General features: G+C 38.6%; 2 protein-coding genes across 3 annotated transcripts in view; one reads left to right on the top strand and one right to left on the bottom strand.

Moving 5' to 3' along the window:
- Nucleotides 1-207: 207 nt before the first annotated feature.
- LOC146325099 (glucose-induced degradation protein 8-B homolog) lies at nt 208-4,156 on the bottom strand. Its single transcript, XM_084720904.1, has 5 exons — nt 4,033-4,156; nt 3,552-3,681; nt 3,251-3,447; nt 2,579-2,776; nt 208-1,322 (listed from the first exon to the last, which is right to left on the bottom strand). The coding sequence occupies exons 2-5, from the start codon at nt 3,667-3,669 to the stop codon at nt 1,149-1,151; spliced, it is 687 nt and encodes a 228-aa protein (XP_084577030.1). The 5' UTR covers nt 3,670-3,681; nt 4,033-4,156; the 3' UTR covers nt 208-1,148.
- Nucleotides 4,157-5,985: 1,829 nt separating this feature from the next.
- The window catches only part of dnah12 (dynein, axonemal, heavy chain 12), a 28,337-nt gene continuing 15,485 nt past the window's right edge, over nt 5,986-18,837 (top strand). The window contains exons 1-36 of one of the 2 annotated variants that reach the window (XM_084719987.1): nt 5,986-6,230; nt 6,709-6,796; nt 6,894-6,920; nt 7,013-7,202; nt 7,309-7,378; nt 7,467-7,625; nt 7,737-7,932; nt 8,319-8,507; nt 8,618-8,771; nt 8,859-8,950; nt 9,051-9,229; nt 9,325-9,460; nt 9,573-9,698; nt 9,787-9,921; nt 10,473-10,666; nt 10,745-10,988; nt 11,088-11,273; nt 11,368-11,568; nt 11,716-11,910; nt 11,993-12,114; nt 12,203-12,338; nt 12,932-13,078; nt 13,234-13,353; nt 13,994-14,150; nt 14,264-14,436; nt 14,545-14,697; nt 14,789-15,028; nt 15,664-15,909; nt 16,037-16,156; nt 16,844-16,953; nt 17,091-17,274; nt 17,431-17,571; nt 17,666-17,749; nt 17,973-18,161; nt 18,308-18,427; nt 18,595-18,783. In XM_084719987.1, coding sequence (XP_084576113.1) covers nt 6,013-6,230; nt 6,709-6,796; nt 6,894-6,920; nt 7,013-7,202; nt 7,309-7,378; nt 7,467-7,625; nt 7,737-7,932; nt 8,319-8,507; nt 8,618-8,771; nt 8,859-8,950; nt 9,051-9,229; nt 9,325-9,460; nt 9,573-9,698; nt 9,787-9,921; nt 10,473-10,666; nt 10,745-10,988; nt 11,088-11,273; nt 11,368-11,568; nt 11,716-11,910; nt 11,993-12,114; nt 12,203-12,338; nt 12,932-13,078; nt 13,234-13,353; nt 13,994-14,150; nt 14,264-14,436; nt 14,545-14,697; nt 14,789-15,028; nt 15,664-15,909; nt 16,037-16,156; nt 16,844-16,953; nt 17,091-17,274; nt 17,431-17,571; nt 17,666-17,749; nt 17,973-18,161; nt 18,308-18,427; nt 18,595-18,783 — 5,610 coding nt within the window. In that variant the 5' untranslated portion in view covers nt 5,986-6,012. The remainder of the gene's footprint in view (nt 6,231-6,708; nt 6,797-6,893; nt 6,921-7,012; nt 7,203-7,308; nt 7,379-7,466; nt 7,626-7,736; nt 7,933-8,318; nt 8,508-8,617; nt 8,772-8,858; nt 8,951-9,050; nt 9,230-9,324; nt 9,461-9,572; nt 9,699-9,786; nt 9,922-10,472; nt 10,667-10,744; nt 10,989-11,087; nt 11,274-11,367; nt 11,569-11,715; nt 11,911-11,992; nt 12,115-12,202; nt 12,339-12,931; nt 13,079-13,233; nt 13,354-13,993; nt 14,151-14,263; nt 14,437-14,544; nt 14,698-14,788; nt 15,029-15,663; nt 15,910-16,036; nt 16,157-16,843; nt 16,954-17,090; nt 17,275-17,430; nt 17,572-17,665; nt 17,750-17,972; nt 18,162-18,307; nt 18,428-18,594; nt 18,784-18,837) is intronic. The other variant, XM_084719986.1, reaches the window with a different exon arrangement.

The raw sequence follows: 18,837 nt of genomic DNA, 5'->3' as shown, positions 1-18,837 counted from the left end.
CTGTCGTGTTGGAGTTAAAAATACAATATTTGTGCCTTAAATGTAGTAAAGTAGAAGTAGAAAGTACCTTAAAATGAAAATACTCATGTAAGGGTACTTCAAAGTTGTACATAAGTGCCATGCTTGACCAAATGTACTTTCCACCTCTGCCTCTGCACTATTCCTGTGTAGAAATTTCCATAATTAAAAACACACCAAGCCTTTAGGTTCTTTATGACTTGCACAGTTTAAAAATTCACTTTTATTGCAAAATAATATCCCAGCAAAAAAAGCACATCAAATTTTGCAAAAGAGCTACTTATTCCATACATGTAAATAATCCATCTGTAAAAGTGTCTCCATGTCTGTGGACATAGATTTATCCATTCACATCTTTTAATATAATCTGTGATATTTTATAACAGTATGAAACTGAGGCTGCCTTTAAGCTTGCACAGTCACAGTACGCTGCAAAGTTTCTAGCATTCCAGGAGTCTCACCTTGTCTCACTTGTTAATTGCTACCGTGATGTATCGCTTGAAAGTTTTATCTTTTCTGTGATCATGTCTATGTCAGCATCTTTTTATAATGTCTCAAGCAGTAACACAGTACCAATCTAAAGCTGAACTTAACTTTCAAAATCACAGTAGTTTGAAACATCCCAAGTATCTCGTTTTGGCTGTTGCCAGCACAAAGAGTACTAGCTAAAAGACTACTAGCTGAAATGTGTATGTTTTTTTGTAAGGAAAAAGTTTGTTTGAGGCAGTGCACACTGAGCCAACCATTTTCCCTAAACATCAAACTCAGCCCCTTCTAAGTGGTCACACACAGAAAGTGACAGCCTAATTTAGGCTTTATTCACACTCTTCTATGCCAACAACTTTCCCTGCCAACAGACAGAAAAACTAGTGTACTAATTTTACATAAACAAATATGTAAATTATAATACCAAGTAAAATAATCAATGGTCTGCATGTTACTTTAGTGTGAGGAGTCATTTTAAAATGCCATCAATCCAGTTTGCACATTCTAAGTTATTAAAGTATCAAAAAGCAACCCTTACAAAAAAGAAAAGGTTGTACTCTATATGAGTCAGTTTGTTGGGGTATAAATAGATAAAGGAAATGTGTCCATTTTGTAATGCTGTGGTGTGTTTTCACTGTGGCTCCTTATTTGGGGTCTTCGATGGTTCCCTTGCTGAGGTCTGTCATTTTGGGATACTTCACTTTCTTTTGGTCAAGTTCATTTTGAGCCCACAGCAGAAGCTTCAGGAGCTTGGCCAGCTTGGGTGTTGACTCTCTGTTTTCATAATCTAGCACACACTGATTCACTTCACTCCATACCTGAAAGACAAAGATACAAACAGACGATATTGAACAATAAATCAGACAGACAGAGAGCTTGACAAACATGCACTTCAAAGTGATGTATTTCCTGTATATTAGGGCTGTGCTGAATAGTTTTAAAGCTTCATTCAAAATGTTGACATTCAAATTCTAAATCAACATTCAAATGCTTTGCAGCTTATTTGCTTTTTTTCTATTCGTTCTGTGTTCTGTGTCGTCCCAGTGTTTCTGCACAGCTGCAGATAAAGATTAGGCCACATCAATTTACATTAATACCACTACATTATTTGTATTATACTACTGTATAATTAGATTTTGTGTGCTCCAAATATTTCTAAGAAATCCTGAGTGTCATAAAGTCCAAAGGTCAAAATGTTTTTACCCAATAAAACAACGTTCTTTAATCTGTGGTTGTTGGCATTTAGCCTTTCAGAAACATTTCCACGACAGTGAAAAAACTGTTATTGTTGTTATTTATTTGGATACCAACTAGCTTCCACATAGTGGTCACTAGTCCTCCTGGGGCCCACACACAATCAGCAATAAAAAGAATAAATTGGAAATCACATACAAAATTAGACAAGAAATGCAATCTAGACCCAAAATTAAGATAGGAAAATAAGCGAAATGACGTTAAATATGATATATGAAAAACATAAATAACAGAAACAAACAAACAAAAAATTAAAAAGTTTTCCTGCTTGCCACACACAAAAGGAGGCACACACTTGTTTTCACAGTGCAGTCTAGCAGCACTATAAATTACACCATAAATAGCACCATATATTACATTTATGTCGATGAAACTGACGAGCGAAGTTCATTAAAGGTAGAATCAAATAGATTCGGCGGAAATGTTGGTAAATGCAACAGAAAGACAGGTGATTGTTGAGTCTCATTCCCAGGATGTCAAATGCCTATGTTTTGGGTTGGTAAAGTATCTCAAGCGCCAGTAAATGTGGTAAATACTGCAAATCATGCCTTGAAAGTAAATTAATTTAATAAAACAGACTAACTCATTTCATCAGATAAATCATTTTGCTTATATTTAAGACTTTGTTTGAGGATTTACTTTTATTTTTTACAGTGATATCATAAAACGTGATGTCCAGCATTCACAGTTTCATTCAAAAAGCCTCAACAGAAGCTTCAAATGTAAAATAATGACATTCAGTACCACCCCAGTCTGTATGAAAATAATACTGGTGAAAAAGAAGAGACAAGTGAGCTTCACTTATACACAATGACCCTACCTTTTGTCTCTGCATCATGTTGAGCAGATCTCCAAAGGGTGACTCTTCAGGGTTGTCGAATGCCAGCAGGGCCAGTGTCCTCTCCATCTCAGTCAGACATTCTCGGCTCTCCTCCCCCTGCTCTGCTAACTGAGACTGGGCAAATTCCAGCGCAGCTTCAGTCTCCCTCAGGCGAATCAGCTCAATCAGATGCTGCTGCTGCAAACACACACACAAAAAAACAGAGGGTGCAACAGTGAGTGAAAATACCAGTAGAAGTATGAGAGGCAGTACATAGTCCATTGCTTAAAATGCAAAATAGAGCTGCAACGTCAGTTGATTAATTGATCAACTGACAATTCTGAAATTAGTTGCTGACTATTTTGAAATTTGATTAATTATTTTGGGACATTGCATGAGTCAGGTAAAAATAATTCAAATTGTTTGACTTAATCTTCTCAAATGTTTCTTCTCAATTTTCTGATTTCTTTAGTCCTCTATAACAGTAAATATCTTTGGGTTGTAGACAAACTGCCTCAGTGATCAACAGTTTTCACAATTTTCTGACTTTTATAGACTAAACACTTAATCAAGAAAATGTCAGCAGATTTATTGATAATGAAAAATGTTAGTTGTAACCATACAGGAAAACCTAGTGATCTACAAAATGTGAGGCATTGTGTTTTATTTTACCTGTAGGTGAAAGTAGAGGTAACGATTGGTATCCAGCAGTTCTGGGTGCAGACTGTTGATCAGTGCAATGGCATCCTGGATCTGTCCCTTCAGGATCATCTCCCTGATCTTAATTCTTTCATCTAGGGAATCCAAATCCACACTCGGCTCTATCCCAGACTCCATCCTGAATTTCTCTGCTGCCTCCTTGAAGCCCTCTGTTGAACAGAAATCATAGTGAAATCCTGCGCATTCATCGACAAACATGATCTCCGTAGGCAAGTGACGGAAAACTCTGAATAACAAAGAACTGATACTTCACCTGTCACCAGGTAGTTCATAATGAGCCTGTTCATATCAGCTCTCTGAATGTGGACATTGTTGAGTTTATCCATCCACTCTTCCCTTGTTATGTCCTCCGGCTTCTCTGCATAACTCATTCTGATAATATCCTAAACGAGCACAAAAGGGTTGTCTTGTTACACAATGTCAGACAGACAGGCAATGACAGAATATTGAACTCGTGGTAAGGACAATTATATGACGTTATAACGATTTCGGGCTAGCTGTTCAGTTTGACAACAACAAATCCTAAGTGACAACAGTTTGGGCCTTCGATGAAAAAGACAACAACGAAGCCTGACTTTTGTCAACACAAATCAAAACAAAGACAACTTCGGCCTTTTCCGGAACATTTATATCGAAAACACATATTCTGAACGAGTGCTGTTCTGTTTAACTGTCTTCTATCGACATGCATACGCATTTTTATGTAAATATAATGGTTACTTAACGAGCAATACCTGAAAATTTGTCGCTACTTCCCAGCAGTAGCTAGCTAGCGGCGGAGGAGAAGCTCTTCTTCTTCTTCTTCTTCCTCTGGCGTATTTCCGGTACTTTAAAACACACGCCACCTGCGCACTGCTGCCCCCTAGAGGGAATTAAAAGCATTGTATGATTACTCGTTTCAGAGGTGCGATTTTGTTTTATATTATTTTGCCTGAACCTGAATTCTCTATATAAATTTAATTGTTCCTTGGGGAAAAATTGTGATTTGAATGTGAATTCTAAAATTATTAGATTTTTAATACTGTAATGTGGCTTGTCAAAGGGGTTTTAGTTGACACTACTTCAAAAGGTCCAAGGATAAATCTTGAGGAGGCATTAGATGATTTATGTGGTAGGAAAGAAAAAAAAATCTAATCTTCTATTTTTTTGGTAAAATAAATAAATAAATAAATATGAGAGTTTGGATCATTGAGACTCATTTGAGAAAGAAAGATGTAAAAAGCTGCAAACAATTCATACAACATGAAATGTTACAAGGGACACCAACCAGATAGGCCCACTGTTTTTAAGAAGTCACAAATGTTGCAGAGATTACAACAGCTTCTTTCTCTCTTCGCCTTCATCATACATTTGTGTCAATTTTACAGATTAAATGGGGATTATTAGGAGTTTGTCTATGTGTACTGCATCACCTCACACAGCAGCATGACTTAGCAGCTACAACAGTCAGTCATAAGACTGAAGTACTTGAAATACAAGGGACTACAAGGACCTCTACTGGTGGAATCATGCAATATACCAAACTGTAGACTGCCTGAAGTAGTAGAGGGACTTTAGGGACACTTGAATCCCTGTTTCTCAAAAGAAGAGAAGGGACATGTAAAACTATATGAAATAGTGTTTCACATATTGTATTGAAATTAATTGAAATTTAGTGCATTGGAATTTTAAATAAACCCCAAATCTAAACGATTCTGTTTAGAATGTGCATTTTCATTATCATTATTATTATTATTATTATTATTGTTGTTGTTGTTGTTGTTGTTGTTGTTGTGACCTTGGCACAACTAGATCCTGTAAGCGAATATGGCATTAACCACAGTTATTGTGTTTGAGAAAGACAGTCATAGTTATATATGTATGCTTGAAATATATTTATACATTACACAATCGGGTTTGTGGCAAGAATATTTGGCAAGCATATTTAGGCCTGTAACAAAAGAAATCCACAGGTATAAGCTCTTTTTTCTTTGTATATAAGGCTATTAGAATAAGAATTGCAGGCATATTGTGTGCAATGTGTGAACATCATTTATGCACTCACACTTTGTTTAGACCAGTTTCAAGCACTTTCTCTACTGTAAGAAAATAAAAAAAACAATATAACATTAAAACGATTTCTGTTTGACAACACTGCTGGTGATGGTTCCCCCTCTGTTTGCATAGTTTTATTTAATTTTTTATTTTCATTTTCTATGTTTCACTACTTTGTTCTGTATATGTTTTGCATTTGTATGCAAACGTTACATTCGTATATCCATTGCTGTTCAAGGGTTTATCTTTCAGACAATAAACTTCAGCTGGTTGATACCAGCAACAGGGATGAACATGACATGCTCCGCCTCCCTCCCATGGTTACCCTGTTTACGGTTTCCATGGTAACAATACTGTTAAGTTCAGTCTCAGAAGTGCCTTCAAGAGCTAAATTGAGCAAATTGACATTAGCTAACATTAGCTAACTAGGCAAAGCGAGAAGATACTGAATGATACAACAAGTAACCGGTAACTAACCTGCCGTTATTCACTGCAATTAACTTTTGAGATGACGACTGCAACATGCCGTTAGCTTGTGCTTGTTCAAATGTAGCAAGATAGAAAGTTAGCTAACTCAGTCAACAGTAATTAAGTCAGGCTAATGTTAATGCCAACAGCTGTAACTTAACGTTTAGTTACTTGTTAAACTGTTGGCTCTTGTCAGCAGCTTGTTGCCAGAGATGGCAACCTCTACCGGAGTTCTGAAAGCCTCGGCGGTGAAGGGCATGTCAAAGTTTCCAGTCCTGCCCCCGATTGAAAACGGGCAGCAGCAGCAGCGGGATGATGTTGGACAGATCGTTGCACAAAAGGAGGAGATAGCGGAGAAGATTAAGGTTTCCAACGAACTGCTGAGGCACAAACGGAGTAAAGTGCAACAAGATCAACTCCATATGAGACTGTATGTTTTCAGCTCAGCTCTTTTGTCAGTACCTCAGTGACAGCCACGAGTATAGAAGAATGATCCTAGTATACAGAACATTTACATTTACAGAAGTACTTTTTTGATTGTTTTATTTTAATGCAACTTCTACATCTACTTCATGGCATTTTAGAGGGAAATATTGTGGTTGTATTCTCTGTGAAATCAGATTAAATGAGCCTATGTTTACATTTTCCCAGCCAACAATACAGTAAACAGTACATTTCCCAGGTGTAAGGAAAAAGTTTATTTAAGTTTATTCATGACATTATATTTTGTTGTTATGGTGGAGAAAGCACTACTACCTTTGTCCACAGGGGCCTCCAAAATCAATTCAGTGTGAAAGTTCCTTGTCACAGCTTTAAGTACAGGATCTGAATACGTCCACCACCACTCTTCATTATGTTGACTATTGGTTTTCCTGCCTTGTGACAGTTTATTGACTGAACTATTACAGGGTGTCTCGAGCAATGGAGGCTTACAGACAGAGCAAAGAGAGGGGAGCAGCACGCAGCCCGTCACCAGAGCCACAGCTTCCACTTTGTGTATGACAATTATCTATCTACTTATGCACACATTTTAAATATTAATTTTTACAAATACTCAAAAATATATTGGTTTATTTCAATCTTTGCTTTACAGATGCTTAGTGAGGAGCGAAAGCGAAGGGTAAGTTTTCTTTTTAGTATTATTGTGATGAGACTGAAGCTTATTTATTTGTTTGTTACATCGCTTTTATTTTATTTTGGTCCCATTTGCAGATGAACTATATGTTCCTGAAGCAGTGTGTAGAGAGTCGCCCATTCGCTCCAATCCAGCAACAGTGGTTGGATTCCATTGTTGCCCGAGTCCCATCGAAACTTAAAGAGAGTCCTGAGACAATGAAACTACTGCAAGGGCTGTGCAAGGAAGTCAGCGACAACTTCCACAATGTGATTGTAAAGCACACAGGTATTGCCAATTATTTGCGTATGTACTGTATGGCTTGCTTGTGGAGTGCATTTCTTGTAGATTTCAGGTGAACCCTGCCTCATTATGCCATATTCACTTCCTATAGTGGATACAGTACTAAAGGATCCCCAGAAAGAAGGAGCTATCTCAGGGAAACAGACAGCTACCGAGTCAAAGTGAGTGTCTAATGTACACAAATGATTCATGCACAATAACCAAATAGTATTTGGTCTATTTTTGTAAAACATCTCCAATCTTTTGCAGAATTCTTGATTTCTCCCAACCTTGGCATGATAGCTTTATCAGAAGCCGCAAGATGATACAAAATAATTTGCACATTCTTCATCCAGTAATGCAAACTGTCTTGGATATTGGCTACATGACATTTTCTCCACTGGTCCTGGTTGATTTTGCAGGGTGCAGGTAAGGAAAGATGCCGGGAATGCATTAGGGCACTGCTAAAATAATTACACAAGTACAACATTTCACATAAAGATTTGCTGTTTGATTTAATCTTGGTTTCTGTTGGTTCAGGGCATCAGGACCTGTGGACTATAAGAGCCTCCAGAACAAAATGGCTGTAGAATGTAAGAGAACAGAAGATCGTATCATGAATACCTGGTTTCCTAAAGTCATCCACTTATTAGCAAGTGAAGAAACACAGCACCAAGTCAAGGTGGAGAAAATAGACTCCTTCTATGACTGTGCGTCCACCCTCATTTCCAACCAGGTGAGATAATGCTGACTTGATTTTGAGTTGAGAAGAGTTATAATGAAAAAGCTAAAGTTATTTAAATTCCTATTATTTAATTCATTATTGAGTTCAAAAGCAGTACCACTATATTTTGCATCCTCAATCCCTTACCTAGTTTTCCAAGTATTCATACTCCTTTAAACACTTTATCTCATAAATATGAATGTGTTGTTGTTGTTTTTTATCATAAGCAGATTGTCAGCAACTAATAATCACCGATTATTTGTTTAGTTCTTAAATTGTTAGCACTTTTTTGTTGTTGTTTTTTTGATGAAATGTATGCATACTGTAGTCTTCATTGTATGTTTGTCCCTTGACTACTAATTCAGACTAATGAACATTTTTCTTTTGTAAATTCCTAGTTGAAATCCCTGCTTCAGACAAGTGTAGAGGAGTTTGTCAGTCTGTTTGATCCAAACAATTGCCACCGCTTGCCCATCTTTCGTATGGCCTTGACATTTGATGATGAAAAGATGGAAATTTATCCCACCTTACAAGATCTTGAAGCTGCTGTTTTTGAGATTCTTAACTCAATCACAAATACACTGCAGGTAAGATTATATCTAATAGCCATTTAAGGGAATATGACCACATTATGGCACATTTTTCTTGTAAAAATGTATTTTGAGCTTGCTTTAATGTCTATGACATTGATCCACAGAAAGTACAGACAGTCCAGTCATGGCTGACAGAAGCTACATCTTCATTTGTGGATGCCAAGGTGGCTGATCACATACTTACTTGGGGTCATGCCACTGTGAGGACCGCTGTGTGCAAGAATCTAGAGGGACCTGACAAGCATTTCCAGAACTATGGTGATGCTCCATAATTCAATAATTTCCTATCATAACCCCATTGATTTTATCTCCATTTATTGCTGACTTTTCTTCTTTACTTTGCAGTTGACAGCTATGACTGGCTCGTCAATGGAACTGCGCAGGCTCAAGTGGAGAAGTTCATGGAAGAGAAGCACTCTTTTGATGAGTACACAAAGGTGACAAAGTTTAACTCATGCTGTATGTTATAGACATATTCTTGCCTTGTTATCAGTTACTCTGATAACTGTCAATGTGCAATCTTACTGCTTTTTAAAGCAAGTGGAGGAGTTTCATGTTCTGTCAAAGGAGATTGTCAGCCTCCCAGCAAAAGCCCACTTCACAATGGTCCATCTGGACTGTGAAGAGCTGAAACAGGGGCTGGCCAACAAAGCCAAAAACTATGCTGAAATACTTCTGAAGAAACTGATCACCAGCCACCGTGAGCAAAATCTACAGTGAGTCACTTCTTGTAACATTCTTTAACAAAACTGTCCCTCTGTGCTCAAAATGGTCACATTTTTCTCACATTCCTTTTTGTGTCTGTTCAAAGGATCTGCTCTGAGTTTGAAATGATCAGAGAGAACGCTCTGAAAATACCAGAGACTACAGAGGATATGACTCAGCTCATTGAATACATTAATTACACTAAGACACAGGGTTTTGCAGAGCTTAATGAAAAAATAAAGGTGAATATGATGATTTTTTCTTCTTGTTGTATCTTTATACTAGAGCATATTGATTTCAGTAATCCTTCTTACCACTTTTAACATAATTTACTATCTGAATGTATTCTGACAGGAAGCTTACTGTAGACTGATCTACCTCCTGGATGTCCACAACATTGAGCCAGAGGATCTGGAGCTTAATTCGACTGTCTTCCTCTGGCCACAGAAAATCCTCCATGTCTTTGAGCTCAGTGATGAGGTAATGCTCTTGTGTCTGCTGACACCGGTGTATTTTGACTTTTTTTTATAAGGACGATCTGATTCTGGAGAGCTGTGTCATTTTCCAGGTGATGCTGAAGGCCAAGCAGAAAGGGGAGCAGGAGCTGCTTGCTAAAAGAGAAAGATTAATTGTACAGCTGGAAAAGTTGGGACACAGGGTAGAGGAGTTTCCACATTGCTCTGAACTGGAGATGATGCAGCAGGTATAGTATTTGCATTTTCAAGTAATTTTTAAGAAACATTTCTGACTCTATATATTGTTCTATCTATGTACTATCTATATTCATTATATATTCTTGCTGAGATTAAAGTAAGAAGATCAGTAACACTCATAGTTGTCTGTACCATATGAAGTTACATCCAGCAGCCAGATAATTGCGCAATATATAAGTTCTGCCACTATGGATCTCTCTTACATTTTGTTAGATTTGGTCACATTTGCCGACTAACTTTCTCACTCACATCCGACGTGAGTGATTGAAAGAATAGAAAATGAACTTTGTTATCCTGAGTTAACAAGATATTTAATCTGTTATCACAACAAAGCAGACTTTGTATATCGAGATAATATAATTAATGGCAACAAAAAAAAAATTCACATGTCCGGTTGTTCTCGGCTTCTGTATCTGTGCAATGTAAGGAGTGATCAGAATTTAACAAACGCATCATAATGCCCAATTTTAGTGTAGTTTTCTAGAATTAACGTTGCATTAAATGGAAAATCATAATTGTCTTGTCATCATGTTTTGGACAGTATATAACAGATGTCCGAACAGTTCAGAAACTTCTCCAAGAGGCTGAGGAGACGATCGTCTTCATCAACAAAGAAGAAGTCTTTTACCAGTGGGAGCAAACATGTTACCCAGAAGTTGAGGTCCTCAAAGACGGTATTGAACCGTATCAGAAGCTGTTTGGATTTGTACTGATGTGGCAGCGCACAGAGAGCAGGTCTGATTTCAGTTTGATATGTGCTGTGTTTAAATTAAAACCTTTGCCCTGATAACCTTTTATCTTCTTTTTGAATAGATGGATGGATGGTTCGTTCCAGGACCTCGACGGCGAGAGCATGGAAGCCAAAGTGGATGAATTCTTTAGAGAGATCTTCAAGATGCTCAAGTTTTTCCAGCAGAAACAGAATAAGGCCCAGCAAGAGATGGAGAAGATTGCTGGGTCTACCAGGCGACGATCTAGTGTGGATGACCCAAAGAAACAGGAAAGCCCCACAATACGTTTGTGCTCCACTGTGATGGAGCAGATCAAAGAGTTCAAGGTATTGTATGTAACTGGGGCTTGTTAATGAGGACTTGTATTATGTGAAGTCATATTTGTTGATGCTAAACTATCATGCGGAATGTGTTTGTGTCAACAGGACCACATCCCTGTTGTGTCCATCTTGTGTAATCCAGGCATCAGAGCTCGCCACTGGGACCAGATGTCAGAGATCGTGGGGTATGACCTCACTCCTGACTCTGGTACTACACTACGCAAAGTTCTCAAACAAAACCTGGCTTCGTACCTGGAAGCTTTTGAGTCTATCAGTGCTGCTGCTAGTAAAGTGAGAACTTAACTCTACAGCACTTGTTGATATATAACATTAATATTGAATCAATCTGCTGGATGCTTTATATGCCCACTATGTTTCTCTACAGGAGTTTTCCCTGGAGAAGGCTATGCAAACCATGGTGCATATTTGGGACAACATTTCTTTCCACCATCAGCCTTACAGGGAAACCGGAGTGTCCATCCTGACTGCCTTGGATGAGATTCAGACGATGCTAGATGACCAGATTGTAAAGACTCAGACTATGAGAGGCTCACCGTTCATCAAACCCTTTGAAAATGAGATCAAGGTTGGCTTTTGGCAAAGTTTATTCACCTAATAATTCAATAATAAATGCACAATTTTCATAGGAGTTTATCCAGGTTGGAGCAACTAAGTAAGTTTCAACTCAGTACCCAGTCCTGCACAGATTTGACTGTTTGTTCTTCGATCTCAGCAATGGGAGGAGCGTCTGCTTCGTATCCAGGAAACCATAGACGAATGGCTGAAGGTGCAGGCCCAGTGGCTTTATCTGGAGCCCATCTTCTCTTCTCAAGACATTATGCAGCAGATTCCAGAAGAGGGACGACTTTTCCAAACTGTTGACAAAAACTGGAAAGAGGTCATGAGGCACTGTGTTAAGGACCCTAAGGTAGTTGTCGAAAAGAGTTTATAATGAAGACATTATTCTGAAAGATGACCTTTCTGTGTTAAGTGATGATTTGTAATTGTAGATTCTGCCAGCAACCTCGCTGCCTGGTTTGCTAGAGAAACTGCAAGATTCTAACAACCTCCTGGATATCATCATGAAAGGACTAAATGCCTATCTGGAGAAGAAGCGTCTCTTCTTTCCACGGTATGCAAAATAATGTTGCAGTACATATCTTGTCCAATTCTTTGTTAATATGACAGATTTTCATACTCACTACCCCTGCCGCTGCCAGGTTCTTCTTCTTGTCCAATGATGAAATGCTGGAGATTCTGTCTGAGACCAAGGACCCACTGCGAGTGCAGCCCCATCTGAAGAAGTGCTTTGAGGGCATTTCCAAACTGGACTTCCTGCCCAATCTGGATATCCAGGCAAGGCAGTCGCACATACTGTTAATGTCAGGCCTGTCATGATAATTACATTATCAGCTTAACATACAGTATATGGGCATGACCTCAATAATTTATACTGACCTCAGTTTTGCCTGTTGTGTTTACTTTAGTGTTTGTTTCCGTGACAATGTCACCAGCATTTTGTGTGAAATGTTTAATATTTATTTAGGTGCAATTTTTGTTACCAGAGCGTGAGAGACCTTTTTATTTATAATAAATATATAATAATTATTTAATTTGAAAGTGAAATATATGCTTATCAACATTCATGAAAATGCACCTGAGTTAGATAAAAGTTAGTTTTCATCAACAGTCCCTTTGCCAGATGTTGTAAGGCATACTAGAAGAATAAAATATTGTTTTGGTTGTATGGTTTTATGTTATCTATGTTGTCATTATTTAGCATATTTTAGTAATTTGTTCAAATTCAAATATTGTTAACAATTAAGAATTAATTGTTTCATTACTTCTAGGACAGTATATCATCAGTCAGAATCATGGCAGGCCTAGTTATTGTTACCTGACAACATGGTTGGTAGTCTTTCATTAAAATGCACACTGTTATTTCCCAGGCCATGTATAGCAGTGAGGGGGAGCGTGTCCAGCTAATTCAGCACATCTCCACATCTGAAGCCAAAGGAGCTGTGGAGAAGTGGCTGGTGCAGGTGGAGGATCTGATGCTTCGCAGTGTCAGAGATGTAGTCGCCCGGTCCAGGGTGGTAAGATCACTCTTCCCCATGACTTAAATAATACACAGTACTGTGATTTGTTAACTCTAATACAATCATGTTGTGAATGGATCGTATTCTATATGTGGTTAATCTGAAGCTCTTCTCATGTGTGAGCATAAATGTGAGTCTGGTTGTGTTGACAGGCCTATGCTGAGACTGCACGGAGCCAATGGGTCAAGGAGTGGCCGGGGCAGGTGGTGCTCTGCACCTCCCAGATTTTCTGGACCTTGGAGGTTCATGAAGCCATCGGAGGAGGGGCTGATGTAGGTTTATATACCTTTTTTCTTCTTTTTTGGCTTTTGAGATAATATTAAATGTAGCTTAATTATTGAAGAAGTCTATTTGTTTTCTAAATATGAGAATAAGTTGTGAAGATTACAAGTTAAAATCAAAATTTCACCCCCAGTAAAGAATAGAGGTTATAGTGTAGCACAGCCAGATCAAAACAAATGCACATTTCATTTTTTAAATAAAGATGGAAACAAAAGGCCGCGGCATCTGAACACACACTGTTCACAAACTTCAGATCAAACTGTCACATTAGGCAGTGCTGATGAAATATGAATCTAAATTCCATGCTGCCTTGCCCATTTCTCACCTTAAGTGTTGTCAGAAAGATATTTTAATGTACTGTTTAAAGGTAATATAAGCAAGATTGTGGCCAGGTGGCTGCCATTTTGTGCCTTGCTTTGAAACAGAGACTAACCAAACTTTTGAGTTTTGGTAACTGCATTGCCTATTTCTTGTCTCAAATGTTTACTTAAATATATTTTTGTGTACTGTTTTGTTAGCAAATAGTTGTTTGCTGAAAGTGATGAAGTGTACAAAGCAGTGATGTCTCTCACTGCTGATCAACTGACATAAAAAAAACTAAAATAGTAACTGGGTTTATGTTTTCTGTAGGGTTTAAAGAACTACTATCAGCAGCTCCAGAATCAGCTGAATGACATTGTGGAGCTGGTGAGAGGGAAACTACCCAAACAAACACGGATCACTTTGGGAGCACTGGTCACAATTGATGTCCATGCCAGGGACGTGGTCATGGAGCTCATTGAGAAAGGTATCAAAAGCAGAGTGCACTGTAACAGTATCATTGCTATATTTGCTTGAATTGAGAAACAGCACCAAGAAAAACACTTGAAAAGTAGAATCATAAGTGACTGTTTTTAACAGGTGTATCAAATGAAACAGACTTCCAGTGGCTAGCCCAGCTTCGCTACTATTGGAGCAATGACAATGTCCGTGTTCGCATAATTAACTGTGATGTTAAGTACGCCTATGAGTACCTGGGGAACTCACCACGCTTGGTCATCACTCCACTGACTGACAGATGCTACAGAACCCTGGTAAATATCTGACGGAAAGCCTGCTTAAACATGAATACTTGTTACTGGAATAATACTGAGTGATCAGGTATCTTAGCATTGAACTCCAAAGCTCCTTCTCTGTTTTAGATTGGGGCTTTCTACCTGAATTTGGGTGGTGCACCGGAAGGTCCAGCTGGAACAGGAAAGACCGAAACTACCAAAGATCTTGCCAAAGCTCTCGCTGTGCAGTGTGTGGTCTTCAACTGCTCTGATGGACTGGATTATCTTGCTATGGGCAAAGTAACTCCAGCAGGAAATTTATACTCTTAATTATAATACCATATCTATAAACAAACAATTGTAACATGTATTTTGGTGCAATCTCTCATAGTTTTTTAAAGGTCTGGCTTCTTCGGGTGCATGGGCATGCTTTGATGAGTTCAACCGTATTGAGCTGGAGGTGCTGTCTGTAGTGGCCCAGCAGGTTCTCTGCATTCAGAGGGCCATCGAGCTGAAGCTGGAGTACTTTGACTTTGAAGGGACCATGCTAAAACTTAACCCCAACTGCTTTGTGTCCATCACAATGAACCCAGGCTACGCAGGACGCTCGGAACTCCCAGACAACCTCAAGGTCTTTAATCAATCAGCAAATATTGGTAGCACTCTCAATGACACCCATGTCTTAATACATTATAAACATACTTATAATGCATTCTAATCTTCTTATAGCTATGTATAATTATATACATTACATTATAAACACATAATAAAGCATTTTATAATGCTAATATGCAAATAATCCTTGCCCTCTCCACACCTCCCGACCCCTAACTGTACCCCTAAGAAGCTGCATCTGGCTTCTCCTCTGTTTTGCTAGCTAATCACAGGAACTAGCTACATCCAGCTTCTCCTGTGGGCTGGGCACCACCACTAATGATAGGTATAGTGCCACCCCCTCAATTATTCAAATCAAGAAATGCTCAGACAGGTTATTATGAAGTACTTAACCTTATTAAATGCTTAATAACCTCTTAAGCATGATTAATGTTTATGCTTGTTTATATCTCTAATTATATAGTGCTATAAGCAGATTGTGACATATTATAAGTATGTTTATGATGTATAGACTTGGAAATCATAGACAGTTGACCAAATATTTTATCAGGCATTGTGGGGTGGTGTAATGTAACATCATAGGAAGAAGTGTGTGACTCTCTAACATTGGCAGTAACACATGGACTCATCCTCTTTCATTTCTCTGTGCAGGTGTTGTTCAGAACAGTGGCCATGATGGTCCCCAACTATGCACTGATAGCAGAGATCTCTCTGTATTCATATGGCTTCCTCAATGCCAAACCACTGTCAGTAAAGATTGTGATGACCTACAGACTCTGTTCCGAGCAGTTGTCCTCCCAATTCCATTATGATTACGGCATGAGGGCTGTCAAAGCTGTGCTTGTGGCTGCAGGAAACCTCAAGCTCAAGTATCCTGATGAGAATGAAGACATACTGGTATTTGTGCTGAAATTAATGCATTTGTTAAACATTAGTCTACACTGTTTACCTAACTGTGAACTTTTTTTGTCAGTTGATTTTCTGTTTTTAACCTTTCCCTTTTTCCACATGTTGTAACGTCCAGCTCCTGAGGTCCATTAAGGATGTTAACGAGCCCAAGTTTCTGTCCCATGATATTCCGCTGTTCAATGGAATCACCAGCGATTTGTTCCCAGGCATCTCCCTCCCTGAAGCTGACTATCAGGTCAGATATGTTGATGTCATGGTTTATTTTTTGATTATGAATGTATGATGCCCGAGTATTTATACTATACTACTAGATATACTATAATACTAGTGTAGTGCCCATGCCCATTCAGAACATGCGTCCATGTCTGGTGGAGTGGGTCACTTCTTTGGCCCCTGGAAGTGCTGCTTGCAGCATTGTCTTGCTCGCCGATAAACTTCACGCTGCTAGCTATAGCAAAACTGTATGGAATATAAAAAATCCAAAAAAGTAACTTTTTCCAGCTTGGTCCAGAGAAGTTCTGTGCCAAGTTTGGTGATAATCACTCAAAATTTGTTGGATGATTATCAAAAAAATGATTCAGACAAAATTCAAAATGGCAGACCTAATATGAAATGATGCAAATGGACATGGTTTATATGGACAGATCCATTAAGACTTCTGGTTCAAAAATTACAAGCCAAAATTTAAAGGTAATTGTTACAGAGCCTAAAATCCAAGCCAAGTTTCACTAAATGTGACAGTGCAGTCCCTTGGAGCCACAACAATACATCCATGTAGTATGAAATTGATCAGATAAACGGTTGTCGAGAAAAATCAAGGGACAAACATATATACATATATAAAAACAAAGAGAAATTCCTTCATTTGTGATTACATTAGAATCTTGTATATTATAATCTGTTTTTCTCATATCTTTGGCAGCTGTTTCTGGAGGCTGCGGAAGAGTGCTGTAAAAATCACAGCGCACAGCCAACACAGGTCTTCTTACAGAAGATGATCCAGACATATGAGATGATGATAGTCAGGCATGGGTATGTTACATTTCAATTCCACTGCTGCCATATTACGATGGCCTGTTTCGCATGTTTCCACTTATATATTATTACAAAAGACTGGGACATGACTTGAAGGAACATGATTTTGCCTGAAAATGTTCTGTTTTATTCAGGTTCATGCTGGTGGGAGAGCCTTTCTCTGGGAAGACCAAAGTGCTGCATGTTCTGGCTGACACGTTGACACTCATGAATGAGAGGGGCCACTGTGAGGTGGAGAAGGTCATCTTTAGGACATTGAACCCAAAGTCCATCACCATGGGACAGCTCTTCGGACAGTTTGATCTAGTTTCCCATGAGGTAAACCTGTGCCTTGGATCTTTTATCTTTTATTCTGTATCACAGATTAATAATAAATAAAAAAAATCAATGTATTTACAGTATTATAAACCTGGGACAACATGTGGCCCTTTCCTCCTCTTAGTCTGTTCACTTTTTGTTTCTCCTCATTATTAGTGGACTGATGGGATTGTGGCCAACACATTTCGTGAGTTTGCATCGACTGACACACCAGATCGGAAATGGGTGGTGTTTGATGGTCCCATCGATACTCTGTGGATTGAGAGTATGAACACTGTGCTGGATGACAACAAAAAGGTGCATGCTACACAGCAAACATATTTGAGATTTTTATTTAGGTATTTTTCATATACTTGAGTAAGATTTTTCTTGCTTCACTCTTCTTCCACAGTTGTGCCTGATGAGTGGTGAGATTATCCAGATGTCCAATCAGATGAGTCTGATTTTCGAAGCAATGGATCTGTCACAGGCCTCTGTGAGTCAGATGTTTAAAATTAAATAGATGTTTGATTATACTACCGTAAAATTTAACAATTGCTAGTTTATTTGTTGAGTAGTCAGCATTTTACTTTAATGAAGCTTCAAACAATTAACAAATATGCTTATAAGATGTTGAATTTACCATGACTGACAGAATATGATTGGCTGTTATAAAAAGGTCGTTTCTGGTTTCATTTGGGTATTGTCTCCCACGGCAGCCTGCCACAGTCAGTCGATGTGGTATGATCTACATGGAGCCTTCTCAGTTGGGCTGGGAGCCCTTAGTGATCTCCTGGATGAACACTCTTCCTGATGCTCTGCAGAGCCCTGAAAACCGCTCCCTCCTGCAGGAGCTCTTCCACTGGCTGCTGCCGCCTACCCTCAGGATGCTGCGCAAACATTGCAGAGTAAGTGACCCCCAGGCTCCTGAACAATTCAGACACAATATATGCACAATAAATATTGTTAACATTTTTAAACATTTAAAAGTTTATGTTTACGTATTTATAAAATACAGAAGTTTTGTCATGCTGGATTCTGGTTTTGTTTACAGGAAGTTGTTGCCACTAGCAACGGTAACACTGTGATGTCCTTGTGTCGACTGTTTGAGATGCTGCTCACTGAACCTGTGAACAAGTGTCCTGGGGATAAAAATATTCGCACCTGGATCATGGTAAAAGGACTGAATCATATATCTATTCTTATGTTGTTATAAACTGATTTATTATTGATTTTAGAACATTTGTGCAAATGTTTCAGTGTTTATATTTCAGCAATTTCCATTTCAGTTAAATTATATTTTTGTTTGCCACCTCCCCTTTTCTTCTCTGATGATTGCAGGCAGCTTTCGCCTTCTCCTTGGTGTGGTCTGTAGGTGGCAGCTGTGATGCAGATAGCAGAGAGAGGTTCAGTGAGTTCTTCAGGATGACTGTATCGGGGAAGACAGCAGAACATCCCGTCCCTGCCACTGTGGGGAAGTGGGAGTGTCCAATGGATGACAAAGGCCTGGTGTATGACTATTTCTATGAGGTACTGTGTAAATAAATCACTCGGAGCTGTTTCATGTGTGTTTAAATCAGTAAA

Source organism: Lutjanus erythropterus, chromosome 6, assembly GCF_056507025.1.
Source record: "Lutjanus erythropterus isolate fLutEry1 chromosome 6, fLutEry1.hap2, whole genome shotgun sequence".
Classification (NCBI taxonomy): Eukaryota; Metazoa; Chordata; class Actinopteri; order Lutjaniformes; family Lutjanidae; genus Lutjanus; species Lutjanus erythropterus.
This window is presented reverse-complemented; position numbering and strand designations above follow the sequence as displayed.

Bases quoted from the DNA above. Each gene is read 5' to 3' on its own strand.
- LOC146325099 (XM_084720904.1), bottom strand. From the start codon at position 3,669: ATGAGTTATGCAGAGAAGCCGGAGGACATAACAAGGGAAGAGTGGATG. The intron at 2,777-3,250 runs GTAAAATAAAAC...GTGTGTTTGCAG, and splicing joins ACCTCTACTTTCACCTACAG to CAGCAGCATCTGATTGAGCT. The intron at 1,323-2,578 runs GTAGGGTCATTG...TTTGTCTTTCAG, and splicing joins ACATGATGCAGAGACAAAAG to GTATGGAGTGAAGTGAATCA.